Here is a 14,072-nt window from a genome sequence, read left to right as displayed (position 1 = left end):
CAAGTCTTTCCAGCCTTTCCAGCATTCGAGAAAAAAAAATTGATCAAAAACACCTCTTTATATCAAGCTTGTAGAAATTTAGTTTTCCCAGAAGATACTCTGTGAAAAGATCTCTGTGGGTCCATTTTACCAATTCCTATTTTTGATTCTTTTATTTCAAATCATTTAGGCCCTCAGAGTCTGTGAAGGTTAATAAAAATCCTGTTTCTACCCTGGGCCACGTCTTGAAAATTAGTGTTAGCCCTGCCTACTGCTACTCCAAGGAGAAAGAGATGGCAGAGCTTCACATAGCTTTGACTTGTAGCACTGTTTTAAAAATAATGTTTATTGTGTTTTCTAATTCAAATTGAAAAAAGGAAACATTTTCTTTACAGAATTGGTTGGACCCTGCCAAGGAAATCAAGAAGCAGATCCGAAGTAAGTTTGTTATTGTTGCCCCCTTCTACATGTTTCCCCATGGGGACAAAGTGTATTTCACAGGCATCTTTTGTATCCTGTCCCAAGTCTTTAGCAAAGGAATTATGTGCATCCTTTAGATTTTTTACCCCATGATGATGATGAGGCATTATTGATGCTCGCAACACATGAACTTGCATTGCTGAAAACAACTTGACATTTGCAGAGAAGCAAAATCCTGTAGTTTGACATTAAGCAACGTAACCTTAGGGACTAGGCCATGTATATGAATAATTTCTTGCATTACTGATATTTATATCATATCCAGAAACACTGCTCATGGCCCATACTGAAATAATTTGCTGATACAAAATAGTACTCTAAAATACTTTCCCTTTCTTCATTTCAGAAGATTAATCTTTGCTCCTAAAATGACCATTCAGTCAATTTTCTGATTCACGTGAATCTTTTTAAAAGCTCAGTTGTAACAACTGAGCTACATTAGAAATTCAAAAACCTGTCGAAGGAAAACCTTTTTAAGATGGCAGGGCTCAAAACTTGACTTGCGTTTTTTTTACTTCCCCTCACTTTTTAAAATTGACAAAATGTTTATGTGTCTGACTTCTATGGGCAGAAAAGCCTCAGTAACTTTTTTTCTTTGCACATTTTCTAAATGACCTCTTCTAGCACTTGTGCTTCCACAAACAAATGTTTATCTGGCAGCTCACATTATTTGGGTGAGGCCTGGCAAAGAAACTGCTTTCCTCCCCAAGATTAAAAGGGTTAATTTACACTGGTGGGAAAATTTCCCCACTTACTATGAGCAACTTCCCTTTTCCTCCAGTATTATTTTCATTACAAGTAAGTGATCTGCAATACAAAGTAAAGAGCATTTGCCTTTTTTAAATCTCATGAAGGGATGGATCTGGAGAGGAGGGTGCTTCAGACCACGATGAGTTACGTTACACAGAGGGTCAATGCAAGTAAAGCACCTCAGCTCCCCACCACATATTTGAAATGTATTTAATATGTACCCAAGCCATTACATAGACAATGAAGGGTTGTGACAGCAGGAAATTAACCAGGCGAGAAGAGTCTCATCCTGGACTTGAGGCAGTGGACAGTAGTATTTGCAGAAAATGACAGTAATAATTTGTTTTCTCTGTACAATTCATCCCAGAAGTTTGGAACAGGCCAACAGTGGAAAAGGAGTGCTGTTACACATAATGCTTTCTAAAACATATATATATATATATGTGTGTGTGTGTGTGTGTGTGTGTGTGTGTGTATAGTCCCGCTAAATTCTGGTTGAGTTGTACAACACACAGACCACACTGCTTGGCCTTCATCCCAGTGGTTGAGAAAGGCCCTTGGTTCACACCCTGTTAGTTATAACCCACTAACTTACACAGTGTTAGGGTTTATTCCAATCCTGTAAATATAGGGTAAAGACTGCTTACTCCTCTATCTTAACCATCTGTGTTATTATGATAGGCTTTATCATAGGTTTGATTTATTTTTTTGTGCCAAGAAATAGCTTTACAGGCCATGGTCCCTTCCATCTGTTGTGGAACCAGGTGTCACCTCTGGCTGCATTTCCACCTTGGGGCTGATCTACTCCGGTGGGACTATGCTCCATCCTTGCTGCCAGCCAAATCTTCCTTTCACTGTCTTTAATGGCCCAAGAAAATGGAAAAGTTCCTAGAATCAAGGACTCCAAAAGTCTTACCAGGAGCTGAAGTCCTGATGATGATCCTCAAAACTCCGCTTGCACATTCATAGAGTCATTGAATCGTTTGGATAGGATGATCCTTAAAGATCACCTAATTTCAACCCCTGCCATGGGCAGGAACACCTTCCACTAAACCAGGTTGCTCAAAGCCCCAGCCAGCCTGGCCTTGAATATTCAAGATTAGATGTGTGGATGACCAAAGTGGATGGGGTCTCCCATGGGATAAAATATCCTTGTTGTTTGTTAGAACAGTGTGGTTTGGGGTTTTGTGACTGCTTTTCATTTGCATTCAAGTCATGTGCTAGTGTAAGCTAACCCCTTCTTTCAGAATAACTTCTTTATTTATGTACCATGTTCAACTCTTTTTTAAAAATCTTGATTTTTTTTTTTTCTTTACAACATTTAAAGCTAACACTCCAGAAATAATTTTGCTAACTCTGGAGTCTCAAACCAGTATCCATCCCATGGGTTGACTAAATTTAGTGAAATAATTAAATAAGAATTCCCCGGTGCTATGTACTTTTGCAGTCATACTCTCTGTTTGTCCTTGCAGTTTTGTCTGCACAATAATTTATGTCTGCTGAAGAAAGGAGGTATGTGCTGAGGCAGCACTCTGAGAGGATGCTGTGAGCTGCTTTGGGCAGCTAAACCTCAGCACATCACCCTGCTCCAGAGCCCATTCGTACTCTGGCTTGTGGGGTTTCCAGCACCTCTGTGTTTTGGGTTATTGGTTTCTAATGCTTGTACAGACTGTGTGGTGCTTACTTTCAGTTAACCTTGCTCTCAAACTGAGGGGTTTTTTTAGTATTATTAATAATTACCGCACACTCAGAGTCCTCACTTCAGTGGTAATCCTACTAAATAAGAGCTGTAAAATCTAATCTAATACAATATCTTCTGTATGATGTGTGGGAAAAATATTATAAAACTTGTTCTTTTTAATTGCTTGTCTGGGATATTTTTAAGTCTGCCGCTGATTGAATAGCATGAGCATCTCTGTTTGCACTTGCAGTATACTTTCAATGAATCTGTGTTCTTTTCCAGGTGGTGCTTGGCAGTTTGCATTTAATGTGAAATTCTACCCTCCAGACCCTGCCCAGCTATCTGAAGACATTACCAGGTGTTTTAAACATTAAATACCTTTTTAGAAGTGGCTTAAAAGCTGTTCCTGGTAGCACTTACACTCTAATTATCCAAGAAAAGAAATGCTTTATATTCCCACTGTCTTCCTTCTTCATATGAGCTTATGGAAAATATGCAATACTTTGACAGAAAGGATAGTGTGAGCAGTGTCTATCCCCCATGTCATGAATTATTTTGTATACTTTAAGCCCAGCTTTTTCAATATGTAAATTCCTTATATTCCTTAGAATATAGAATATATTCCTTAGAGTTGATTTTAGTTTTCACAAAGATACATGATGCCCATTTTTGCCAGTTATTACTTTAAGTAAAACCATGACTATGAAAGGAAAGAAGTGAGATAATGTTGTGGTTTCATGACCATACTGAATGCGAAACGAAGCACTGTACCAGCTACTTAGGAAAAAATGAACTCTTTCCCAGCTGAAACCAGGATAGATGAGAATAAACATGCATGTAAATTTTGTATATCATTTGACAAAGTAAGCAATCACTGTGCATGGAATAGTGAATATGGTGGTAATGAATAGCTGCTCCCTGCTCTCCAAGTCACTCAGCTCTGCACTCTACACCCCCGCTCTCTGGTTTTGTATTCGTATTGCAACCAGAACAAAAAAAAAAAACCTAAAACTTTAACCCATGATGAGTTTTGTGCCATCAGCAAACTGTTCCCCAGCCTGGTGCAATGTTTTGCAACCTTTAAATATTTTTAACCTTCAGTGCTTTATGGACTACTTGTTGCTTTTAAGGTAGCATGAAGCCTTCGGCCTAGATCAGGGTCCCCTGTGGGAGGTACTGTGCAGAAAGACAGTGTGCCAAGAGTTCACAATTGAACAGAGCACTTCCAAAGGAAAGGATTGCTTTATTCCTCTTTGGACTCTTTAAATTTCCCCTGAGAGCTCTGCCTTTGCCACTAAACCAATGCTTTTCACTTTTTTTTTTTCTGTTTTCATCTCTCTGATGAAACCTTGCACTGCACATTTCTGTGGTTTTAACAGCATTTATTGTTTAAATGTATTTTTGAGAAAGCACTTGTTGCTAAAGAGACAGCTTATGTTTTGTGAATGACTTGGAGTTCAGCTATTTTTAAATTAACAGTATATGAGGGTTTGTTTTTTTTCCTTAAAGAATTATCAGGTAATTTTATATGTCAGTGATTTATGATAGAAATCTAGTATGTTTAATGCATATTTCTTCATCTATGTCACTAAACAAAGTAATACCCAATTTTATTAAGAGATCTCCATGCTGCTGTATAAAGATAAACTTAGGTGTTCCTACTGAAAAATGAGGCAAGAGCTCGGTGTTTGGGGGGTTTGGGGTTTTTTTTACAAAATTATTATTGTCATTGTTCCTATTGGAGCCGAGGCCTCTCTCCAGTGCTCGGGCGGTGTTCCTGGGGGCAGCGGCGGAGGAGCCCTGTCCGAGCTGCTGTGGTGCTGCCTTGCAGGTACTACCTCTGCTTGCAGCTGAGGGATGACATCGTGTCGGGCCGGCTGCCCTGCTCGTTCGTCACGCTGGCGCTGCTGGGCTCCTACACCGTGCAGTCGGAGCTCGGCGACTACGACCCCGACGAGTACGGCAGCGACTACGTCAGCGAGTTCCGCTTCGCGCCGAACCACACCAAGGAGCTGGAGGACAAGGTCATCGAGCTGCACAAGAGCCACAGGTGAGCAGAGGGCATCAGTGGCAGCTCTGGCCTGCTTCAGGTGCCGTCTTGGGACATCGGGAGATGTTAAATCCTGCAGCGGTGTTCTTAATATTTTTTGGGCAAGACTCCTCTGAGTGTGTTTGGATAGAGAAGGGCTTTGCAGCGTGTGAGTTAGCAGGGTCTGCTCTAGAGCTGTGGCTCTGCTAGGTACCCAGCTACCTAAGGGGTATGGCTGTAGTTCTGACAGGCTGGAAATGTTTTCCGGCTCCTGGATTCTGTTTCCTTAACATTTATGCTTGAACTGGTTACTTTTCCACAGGGGAATGACACCTGCAGAAGCTGAGATGCATTTCCTGGAGAATGCCAAAAAACTATCAATGTATGGAGTAGATCTCCATCATGCCAAGGTAAGTACTTTAGTTCTTTCACTGACCATATCTCTCCTGTGCCATAGTACTTGGATCTGCGCGGATTCCCTGATTTATTTTGTCTCATATTTTTGAGACAGGAATTTTGTGGGATGAATCATGTGTCAACATGAGAAAAGGCGACCCATGAAATAAGTGAAATAAGTGTATCTCATAACATAACTTATCCTATAGATTCAAAAAAGTTGCGCTTCAACTTTCATGTTGATTAAATAATGCTATCCTTGAGAAAAATACTGAATGGATGAGGTGATGAGGGAGGATTTTAGAAGCTGTCCAGAGAGTGGTCAATTTTCATGTGATTCAGCTACATTTTCCAGTTTAATAAGGCCAACCGTGCTATCTTAACTGGATAGCAGATAATTTCTATGCTGCAAAGGACTTTCAAGCAATTATTTAGCTGTGCTGGAAACCTAATCAGATTGATGATAATGGGGAGACAGCAGCTTGTCTCTTTCCTGAAGTGTGGTTGTTGCAGTTGACAGGGAGGGCAGTAATTCTCCTGGAAACATTCTCCCATGATCAAGTAGTTTCTCTAATCATCAGCAGGCTAAGTTATGAATAAAACATGGTCATTCTTTCTGTGGCTTGGGAGAGTCACTTATTAGCCTTGCATTGGTTGTCTGATTTTTAGTTTTGGTTGGGTTTTTTTTTTCCGAATAAATAATTACTATTGTTTTCTTCACTCTTCAGAGTAAGACTAGTGGATTTTAACATTTTTGAGGTTAGCAAACATCCTTGGCAAATGAATATGAAACCAAAGAATTCTGCCCTGTGGAGAGAACTGCATTTTCTGTAAAGGTCAAATTATTGTGAGCCTGTTTTTTTGCTGCACCAAATCCTTTCAAGAATTGAGGTAAATTTGCAGCTTGGATCTTGAAAGAGTCTGCAACTGTCTCTGGGGCATTTCGTAGGAGCTGTGCATGTATGTTACAGAATTCAAGGCAATCTTTTGTGTTGTGTTAATTGCCTTCACTGAAAATGAAAAATCTGTGTACAGCTCAATGGGAAACATCTACCAGGAGGGATGCCACTGCCTTCCCTGTACCCTGCAGATATCCACACTGTCTTGAGGCACATTTGGAGCAGAGAGAAATGGATTGGCAAGTGTCACTTGATAGCTTTTTTTCTGATGTAAAGAAATCCCAAAACCAGCAACTAAATGGATTACTGTTTTAAATAAGTTACAGGCTTTGTTACTGAAAATTTTACATAACATAGCACTAAGGCCTAAGTATTTTTCAGAATATTGGAGAAAAGCTGTGAAGTTTAAATAGGATATCATAAGATAACCATTTTATTTATTCTTTCCTGAAAAAGTATTAGTGTCCTGGTTTGCTCTTCTTTTTTTTATATCAAAAGACTCAGAGCAAGAGAAGTTAGTAGAAAAGCTAATCTTTCTCCAAAGCGATGCTCTTTATTTGAAAAAGCTGCAATGATAAACAGGATGTGTCTGTGGGTTAAGAAACCCGACAGTCGTCTTGAAAACTGAGCTGAAGGCGTGAGAAGTCATGTTTAGTTTTAATTAGGTCTGCCAGTGAGATTTGATGGTGTCAGGCTAGGGGACAAGTATCTCTGTGCATGCCTTTTGGAAGTCGTGCCATGGCAAATGTCTCTATGTAAATGTCAATTCATTAAGGCTGTGCCAATATCTTCAGTGTTGGACAGATGTTGGACTCACCAGTTTGCATTAAAACTAGATCTCAGTTATCCAATGCAAGGCTGTGATGAAAAATATGTTCAAATAGATAGATTTGTCCTCTGGGCTGTCACCATTCTGAGGAAGTGCCCCCCATCCGTTTGCAGAGCTAGAGGGATGTGCCTCAAACATTACAGCTAACAGGTTTCTGGCCCATGCAACCACACGGCTCCTGAAAAAAGTCAAATTCTTTTATTCAGGTTTCATTTTACACTGGTAGTATCCCATTGGAAAACAGTCTCTGATACCAACAAGTAACAGAAGTCTTGAGTAGATTAGATCTGCACAAAAGGTGGAGATAAGGGAAGAAGGCATTTCTCAACAAGTTTTTGAGAAAATGTATCAAAAAAAAAGAAGCCCCTTGCAGGGGCTGCAGAACCTGCAGAAATGTGCCATGTATGAACACACTTGCATTTCAGGCATTCACCAGGCAGTGTGATTACTGCAATGAGACTTCATTTTTTAGAATGTATTCACTGTATTTGGATATTGCTCTTTGCTTAGGAAAGTGAAACAGAAGTACACTGAAAAAGATCAGCTTTGTCTTTTCTGTAGTGCCCAATGGTGATACCACATAAGAGCTGTATTTAGGAAAAAATCTATCTTTAAGTGGTGATACCATCGTTGTTGGAACATATGTCCTCTCTTGGTGTGTTTTTTAATACTGGAGTGACTTCATGGCACTATTTCTATGTTGTGATTTTAAAACTTTTTTTTTCATTTCAAGCTGTACTGTAGCTGTTTCATCATGACTGACCATGCATTCCACTGTGTTGGTCTTGAAATGTAATCAGATTTTCACCGAGTGCCTAAAAGACAGCTGGCTGGGAAAACCAGAGGAAAATGATGATTTCATTTCATGATTATCATAGGGTGACATCTTCATAGCTTCTGTGATCATTTTTTTGACATTAGGTTATTTAAAAACAATTTTGAAGAACTCAGTTACTTTAAAGTGGATTCTTCTTTTCTCTATCAGTACTCTTACTTAGCTAAACAAAGAAACAGTGATAGAAGATAGTAAAGATTAGTTTTAGAGTATTTGAAGACTTCTAAAGGAAAGACAAATCTATATTTCTTACCTAAAAAACCACATATTTATGGGTATGTTCTGGTAAGATTGTGGCCAAATCTTTTGTAGTGCTAATGTGTCTGAGCTACAGCCTCCTGTCAAATGTAGATTATAGCCCAGCACTGTCACACACTTTTAAAAAGAATAGTTTCTGGTCCAGATGCCCAACTTGATGCCCACTGGGCATTTCAAAGTGAAAATATTGGGCAAAAACGTAAGAGCATTAAAGAAACTAGCAAACGTACTAAAGCCAGGATGAGCAAACTACAGAAGAAAAATCTATCTAAGGATTCACAAGGCTTAGTCATGGAGATAAGTGATACCAGGAGAAGTAAATTTGTATGCTGTCATACTTACTTTCAATCTGGTATTTATGCTAATACCCCTTTTTTATTATGCTAATAAAACTTTGCTATATGATTGATATAATTCTTTTAATGACATCTAAAATTTCCCTCCTCCTTTTGGAGTCTTTGTAAAATATAAGGAAACATTGGAAACCCTCAGTTCCCTTCACCCTGCCCAACCTTACTATTATTTGCCTGAATGCATTCAGTGAGTAGGGTAGTGCTCAGAAATCAGGTCACTACAGCTGATGCATTAAAAAGACATAGCTCAGATAGAAACACAGGATACAGGAATCTGGTGTATTGTAGGGTGAAAGGACAGAAATACTCAACAAAGTGCATTGCTTGCTATTCCAGGATTCTGAAGGAGTGGAAATCATGCTGGGAGTCTGTGCAAGTGGACTCTTAATATATCGAGACAGACTCAGAATAAATAGATTTGCCTGGCCAAAGGTTTTGAAAATTTCCTACAAGAGAAACAATTTTTACATCAAAATCCGACCAGGGGAGGTAAGGGCATCCTGATTCTCTTAAGTGAATGAACCTCTTGAAAACAAAATGAGTTTTTACTGATTTGTTGATTTGTTTTGTCTTATAAGCTTTTAACATTCCTCTCCATTTATATTTCCTAATTTATGCTGATTTTCGTAGGAAAGGTTAAGTATATACTTTCTTTAAAATACAGGTAAAAAGCAACTTTGGTATTTTTCTGTTTACATCCATGAACTAATGTAAGCAATAAATATGACCATCTGCACATAAAAAGCTCATCCATATTATGAGTACTTTGGGCATTTAAGTAGCGCGTTGCTTATTCATGGAGGGCTTGTTATCCTCCCTCCTGTTGTACATGAAACTGGCATTTATCTCACCCACTGAGGGATGTAGACAAGCCATTCCAAACTTTATAAACCCATCAGACCAGTATATTTACAGCATTTTGGGTAGCTGCACACAGGAGCCCTCCCAGGCCCACGGGAGCTCCTGTGCTGGCTCTGGAGAAGGGGATGTGAACCTCGTACAGTGAGTGCCCTCTCGTGGCTCAGCCAGATGCACAGCAAATACCGACCTCACCCAGAAATCATGGATATCATGGGATGGTTTGGGTTGGAGGGGACCTGAATGACCACCTAGTTCCACCCCCCTGCCCTGGGCAGGGATGCCATCCACTAGACCACGTTGTTCAAAGCTCCATCCAACCTGCCCTATAAGATGATAACTCTTAAGAAATTCAGGATCATCACAGGCAAAGGAGGATTTCCATTTCAAATGCTGGTACAATAATTGGGCTGTGACAGATGAAAACCCCATATTCATTTAGAGTGTGGAGCTGTATAGTAGGACAGAAACCACTTAGATGAGGACTGGCATGTCTCCCTTAATGCAGCCAATGTCTCTGGGACTGACTTCATAATTGACCTGGGAAACTCGCTGGGGCTCCTCACCCCTGCACCTAAGCCTTTTTTAGAGTCCTAAACCAAAATCCACAAAAATATATTTCCTGCCCCTCAGCAGACACAGTGTTAGTAACCAAATTTCTAGCCTTGAGTTTGATTTTAAACCCCCAAACAAATAGTCATTGGCATTTCCAATGCCTACTGGAGCTCTCCACCACTGCTACCCTGTTGAGCTCTGCTCGTCTTGGTACACAGTATTCTGTGACCAGGTCATAGTTCTGTGTGTAAAATAATCAATGCAGCATCTGTCCAAATTACATTTGATGATAATGTGATTCACTGTCCCACATCATCTTTATTATTTTGTTGTTTCCTGCCCTATTTCCCTGTCAGCTTCCGTAGGGATCCAGACTTCCTTACAAGTGCCCTTTTGTCTACCTTTCCCCAATCACAGCAACTCTGTTTTATCTACTCAGCTATCTGTGTGTAGCCATCAACATGTTACAGCAGATATAGCTGGCACAGCTTCTGCATCTGAAATACATAAATTTGCAGCACAATCTAAAGAGGTTCCTTTGTATCTCAGGACAACTCTTTTCAATTACTTGTCTTACCTCATCCTCCTCAGATGAATTAGCTCTAACCACTGTGATTTACTAACAGTAGTCCTTTCTCTGTAAATATCCCTAACCGAAGGCTGTGTGAGACTAAATCAGCCCCTGAGGACTGCTGCTCACCTCCAGCTATTAACAGGTTTCCCATTGTAATTTAAACTGGTGAAAATAAATCAACAGGGTTAAAACACTTGAATGTTTTCTCAGTAGTCTCCCAAGTCTAACTGCTCTGTTTTTTACTATAGGGTATAAAACATCACTGTCATCATTAGAAAACTCTTGCTCATTACCAATGTTTACCCTCAGAAATGATCCTCAAAGGCTGCCATAAATTATTATTCATAGCTCCTTTTCCAGAATACTTTCTGTAGAATATGTATATGTGTGGTTATATACATGAGCATATACATTCACCCTTGCAATGAGTGAGGTGATGCAGATGGAGGAAATTAAGATGAACCTGTGTACACTGTCTAAAAATAGATGCACAGCACCAAAAACATATTTATTTTTTTTTCCTACCTAGTTTGAGCAGTTTGAAAGCACTATTGGGTTTAAGTTGCCAAATCATCGTGCTGCAAAGCGCTTATGGAAAGTGTGTGTTGAACACCATACATTTTTCAGGTATGTGGATTTCTTTTCCTAAAGGTGTGATATAAAACAGAAAATATCAATTCTGTCAGCAGAGACAAACCCCTTCAAATCAAATTGTCTTTTTGATCATGAGGTACCCCTGAGCAGATAAAGGAAGGTTATTGGTATTTCAAAATTTAAGATATTGCACCCAAATTATTCATACTATTTCAGATAAATACTACTTAAAATCACCATATGGTCCTAATTAATCATTTTACTTTATCTGTGCCACAATATTATCAGCTGCTATAATTAAAGAGATGAAGGACTCTGCTGCACTACTGCATATAAGCTTCCTCAGGGAGAACAACTTATATGGGAGATTGCTGGGGGATGTGGGTAAGAATTTAAAAAAGAGGAGTATTTTTATTTACCTACATATGAAAGTGCAACAGTAGTAGGTTGTAGGTTTTTTGGTCACCCAGAATATCCAACCCTTAGCTGTAATTTTTGGTTTACTGAGGAGTTTTACAGCTATTTTTTTTTGACTTCTAAGAGGAACTGAGAAAAGTTTGGGATAGTTAACTAAGTGCTGTAATTAGTTTGCACTAAGATAGTCATGAAATAGATACTTAACAAGGGAAAGTCAAAAGGGTGAGATTTTCAACAGCTGGAAAGGTTGTCCAGTGCTTAAGAACCCCTCTGGGGAATGTTTGTGAGTACTGAAGAGCTTCCCTCCTTTCATAAAACTGTTGGTTCATGCTGTCTGTATATTCATATAAAATGCAGTCTTAGCAGCAAAAAATCTAAAGATAAATGGAGTGTGCGTTTTTGGTTTTTTAATGAAAAATCAATGTCTGAAACATAGATTTCATAACAGCAAAATGGCTTCTTCAGCCAGCTATCATGCCCAAAACACAGAGTGTGGGAGAGCTCAAACCTGAAAAATGTCTACACCTCTGTGAATGAATACTGCCTGTCATTCACTGGAAATCACTTCTGGCCCTGTCCTCAGCATAACATCACCATGTTAAATTTGAAGAGATACATCTGCATTTCAGCCCAGTGCGGGCCTCTGGTACAAGAAACTCTTTATTTTTAGTTTTGGTAATCAGCAAATAATAAATCTGATTCTCAAGCATGAAGCAGCTGAGTGATTCTCGCCCATTTGGAAGAACTCAGATCTTCAAATGCTTTAGCTAAGTGGTTTTGTCATGCTGTATGAGGGGCATCCTTTGATTCCCTTCTAGCTGCAGAGGCACAGGTTACGATGGAGAGTGATACCCAGCAGTCGTCTTCTCTCCTCAGCAGAAACAGTGGACTGATTTTGCAGGGGAGGGGAATAACAGGTGCACTGCTTGGTGTGTTTTAGGCTCCTGCTGCCAGAAGCACCTCCAAAGAAGTTCCTCACGTTGGGCTCCAAGTTCCGCTACAGCGGCCGGACGCAGGCGCAGACGAGAAGAGCCAGTGCCCTCATAGACCGTCCCGCCCCTTACTTCGAGCGCTCCTCCAGCAAGCGCTACACCATGTCTCGCAGCTTGGATGGGGGTAAGGTCCTCTCGACTGACCTCAGCAGAAATTGTCATCACAGCGGTGTCTGCTTCAGATGAGGTGTAAACCTCATCATCTCCTCTCCTTGAGATTTGGCTGAGTGGAGGCTGTGAGCGCTGCACGTTCACTGCAGGGGTAGGGGAGGATGCAGAGAGATTCTGTGCTAAATGTGCTGCTGTCGTCCTTACAAAGTGTTTGGCTGGAGGGTGTCCTTTGGAGCCCACTGTTCACAGAGCCTCATATCTGCTTCCCTGCTTTGGGGAAGGATGGGATGGACCTGCTGCCCAAGAAAGTCAGGCTCCAACACTTTTTCAGGGTTTGCATGAGTGACTGTTTGGGTTTTGGTTGAATCTGAGATTTTTTCCTGTGTAGGTTTTTCACTTGAGTTTGTTACAATCCATAAATTGTTAATTATTTCCCTTGAGTAATAACACTTGATTCCAATTACCTCATATCCTGCTCCAATGAGCACTAAGGGACTTTTTTCATACTTTTTTTTTTTAAGGTATGAAATGAAGAGTAGCATACGTGGATTAATAGTACATCCTTCCTCTCTTTATTCTTGGTTCATGGAGGTCATGGTTCTGCTGCTGACTTTGGTTAAATCAGTGTGTAGTTCAGAGTATCTGCTACTTCCATCAGCTATTACTGTTGTCAGCTGTTGAGTAAAATAGGTTGTAGTTTTGTAGTTCATTTTTGTAGGAAAAAAAGAGACTGAGGCTAAACTTGGATTCATTACAGATTAGAAGAAGGTGAATTCTCTTGCAGAATATCACAAATTGCCATGAGTATAGTTGTGGTGGGGATGGGGAGAAGCTTTGATTTAAAAGTATGAGTGACAAGCCTTTTTCTCTCCCTCTAAAGGTGCTGCTTGTCATTAATTATTTTGGAATCTTCTAATTCTGATGTGCTTCTTGCTCGTTACCAAGCAACTGGTGACCTGATTGCTGTGCATGTGTTTCAAAGCAGAAATTACTCTTCTGCATTATTTTGTTTGTAACATCTAAACAAGATGTCTCCCTCTACTCCCTTTGCTTTCTCCTGCCTCCTAAACTTAATCCCAAGAGACAAGATACCTGAAAATGCTTTACGCAGCATTTGTTAGACTCTGCAAGGTTTTTATGACGTTAATTTGCCTAAGTGCAAATGGGGGAAAGAGAGAGGTTTTTAAAATCAGTGCTTATGATCTCTTCACTAGCATTGTTGCTATAATGCAGATGTGTCTGTAACATTCTGCATTGTGCTTATATTGTGACTGAGACTCTGCCATTTGCTACAGATGCAAGTGAGTTGATAAATTTGAATAATCCTATTGGTTTAGAAATTACTTACCCAATAGTCAACAGCAGGGTCTGGGCATGTGTTCAAGTTTTGATTACATTCTATCTGTAAAGGTACTATTTCTTTCAAAATAACTTTTATCTTTAAATGATTAATTATTGAGCACTTGCATCCTAAAATATTCT

The 14,072-nt window shown here is 39.8% G+C and overlaps 1 protein-coding gene across 10 annotated transcripts in view; it reads left to right on the top strand.

The window, feature by feature from the left end:
- Positions 1–14,072, top strand: part of EPB41L3 (erythrocyte membrane protein band 4.1 like 3) — a 96,207-nt gene that overhangs the window by 57,936 nt on the left and 24,199 nt on the right. For all 10 annotated transcript variants that reach the window (XM_063396177.1, XM_063396129.1, XM_063396118.1 and 7 more), the window contains exons 5-11: positions 375–417; positions 3,173–3,248; positions 4,722–4,940; positions 5,242–5,329; positions 8,826–8,978; positions 11,006–11,103; positions 12,428–12,603. In XM_063396177.1, coding sequence (XP_063252247.1) covers positions 375–417; positions 3,173–3,248; positions 4,722–4,940; positions 5,242–5,329; positions 8,826–8,978; positions 11,006–11,103; positions 12,428–12,603 — 853 coding nt within the window. The remainder of the gene's footprint in view (positions 1–374; positions 418–3,172; positions 3,249–4,721; positions 4,941–5,241; positions 5,330–8,825; positions 8,979–11,005; positions 11,104–12,427; positions 12,604–14,072) is intronic.

Source organism: Prinia subflava, chromosome 1, assembly GCF_021018805.1.
Source record: "Prinia subflava isolate CZ2003 ecotype Zambia chromosome 1, Cam_Psub_1.2, whole genome shotgun sequence".
In the NCBI taxonomy this organism is placed as follows: Eukaryota; Metazoa; Chordata; class Aves; order Passeriformes; family Cisticolidae; genus Prinia; species Prinia subflava.
Note: the sequence above shows the minus strand (reverse complement) of the source record. Positions and strands in the feature narration are given on the sequence as shown.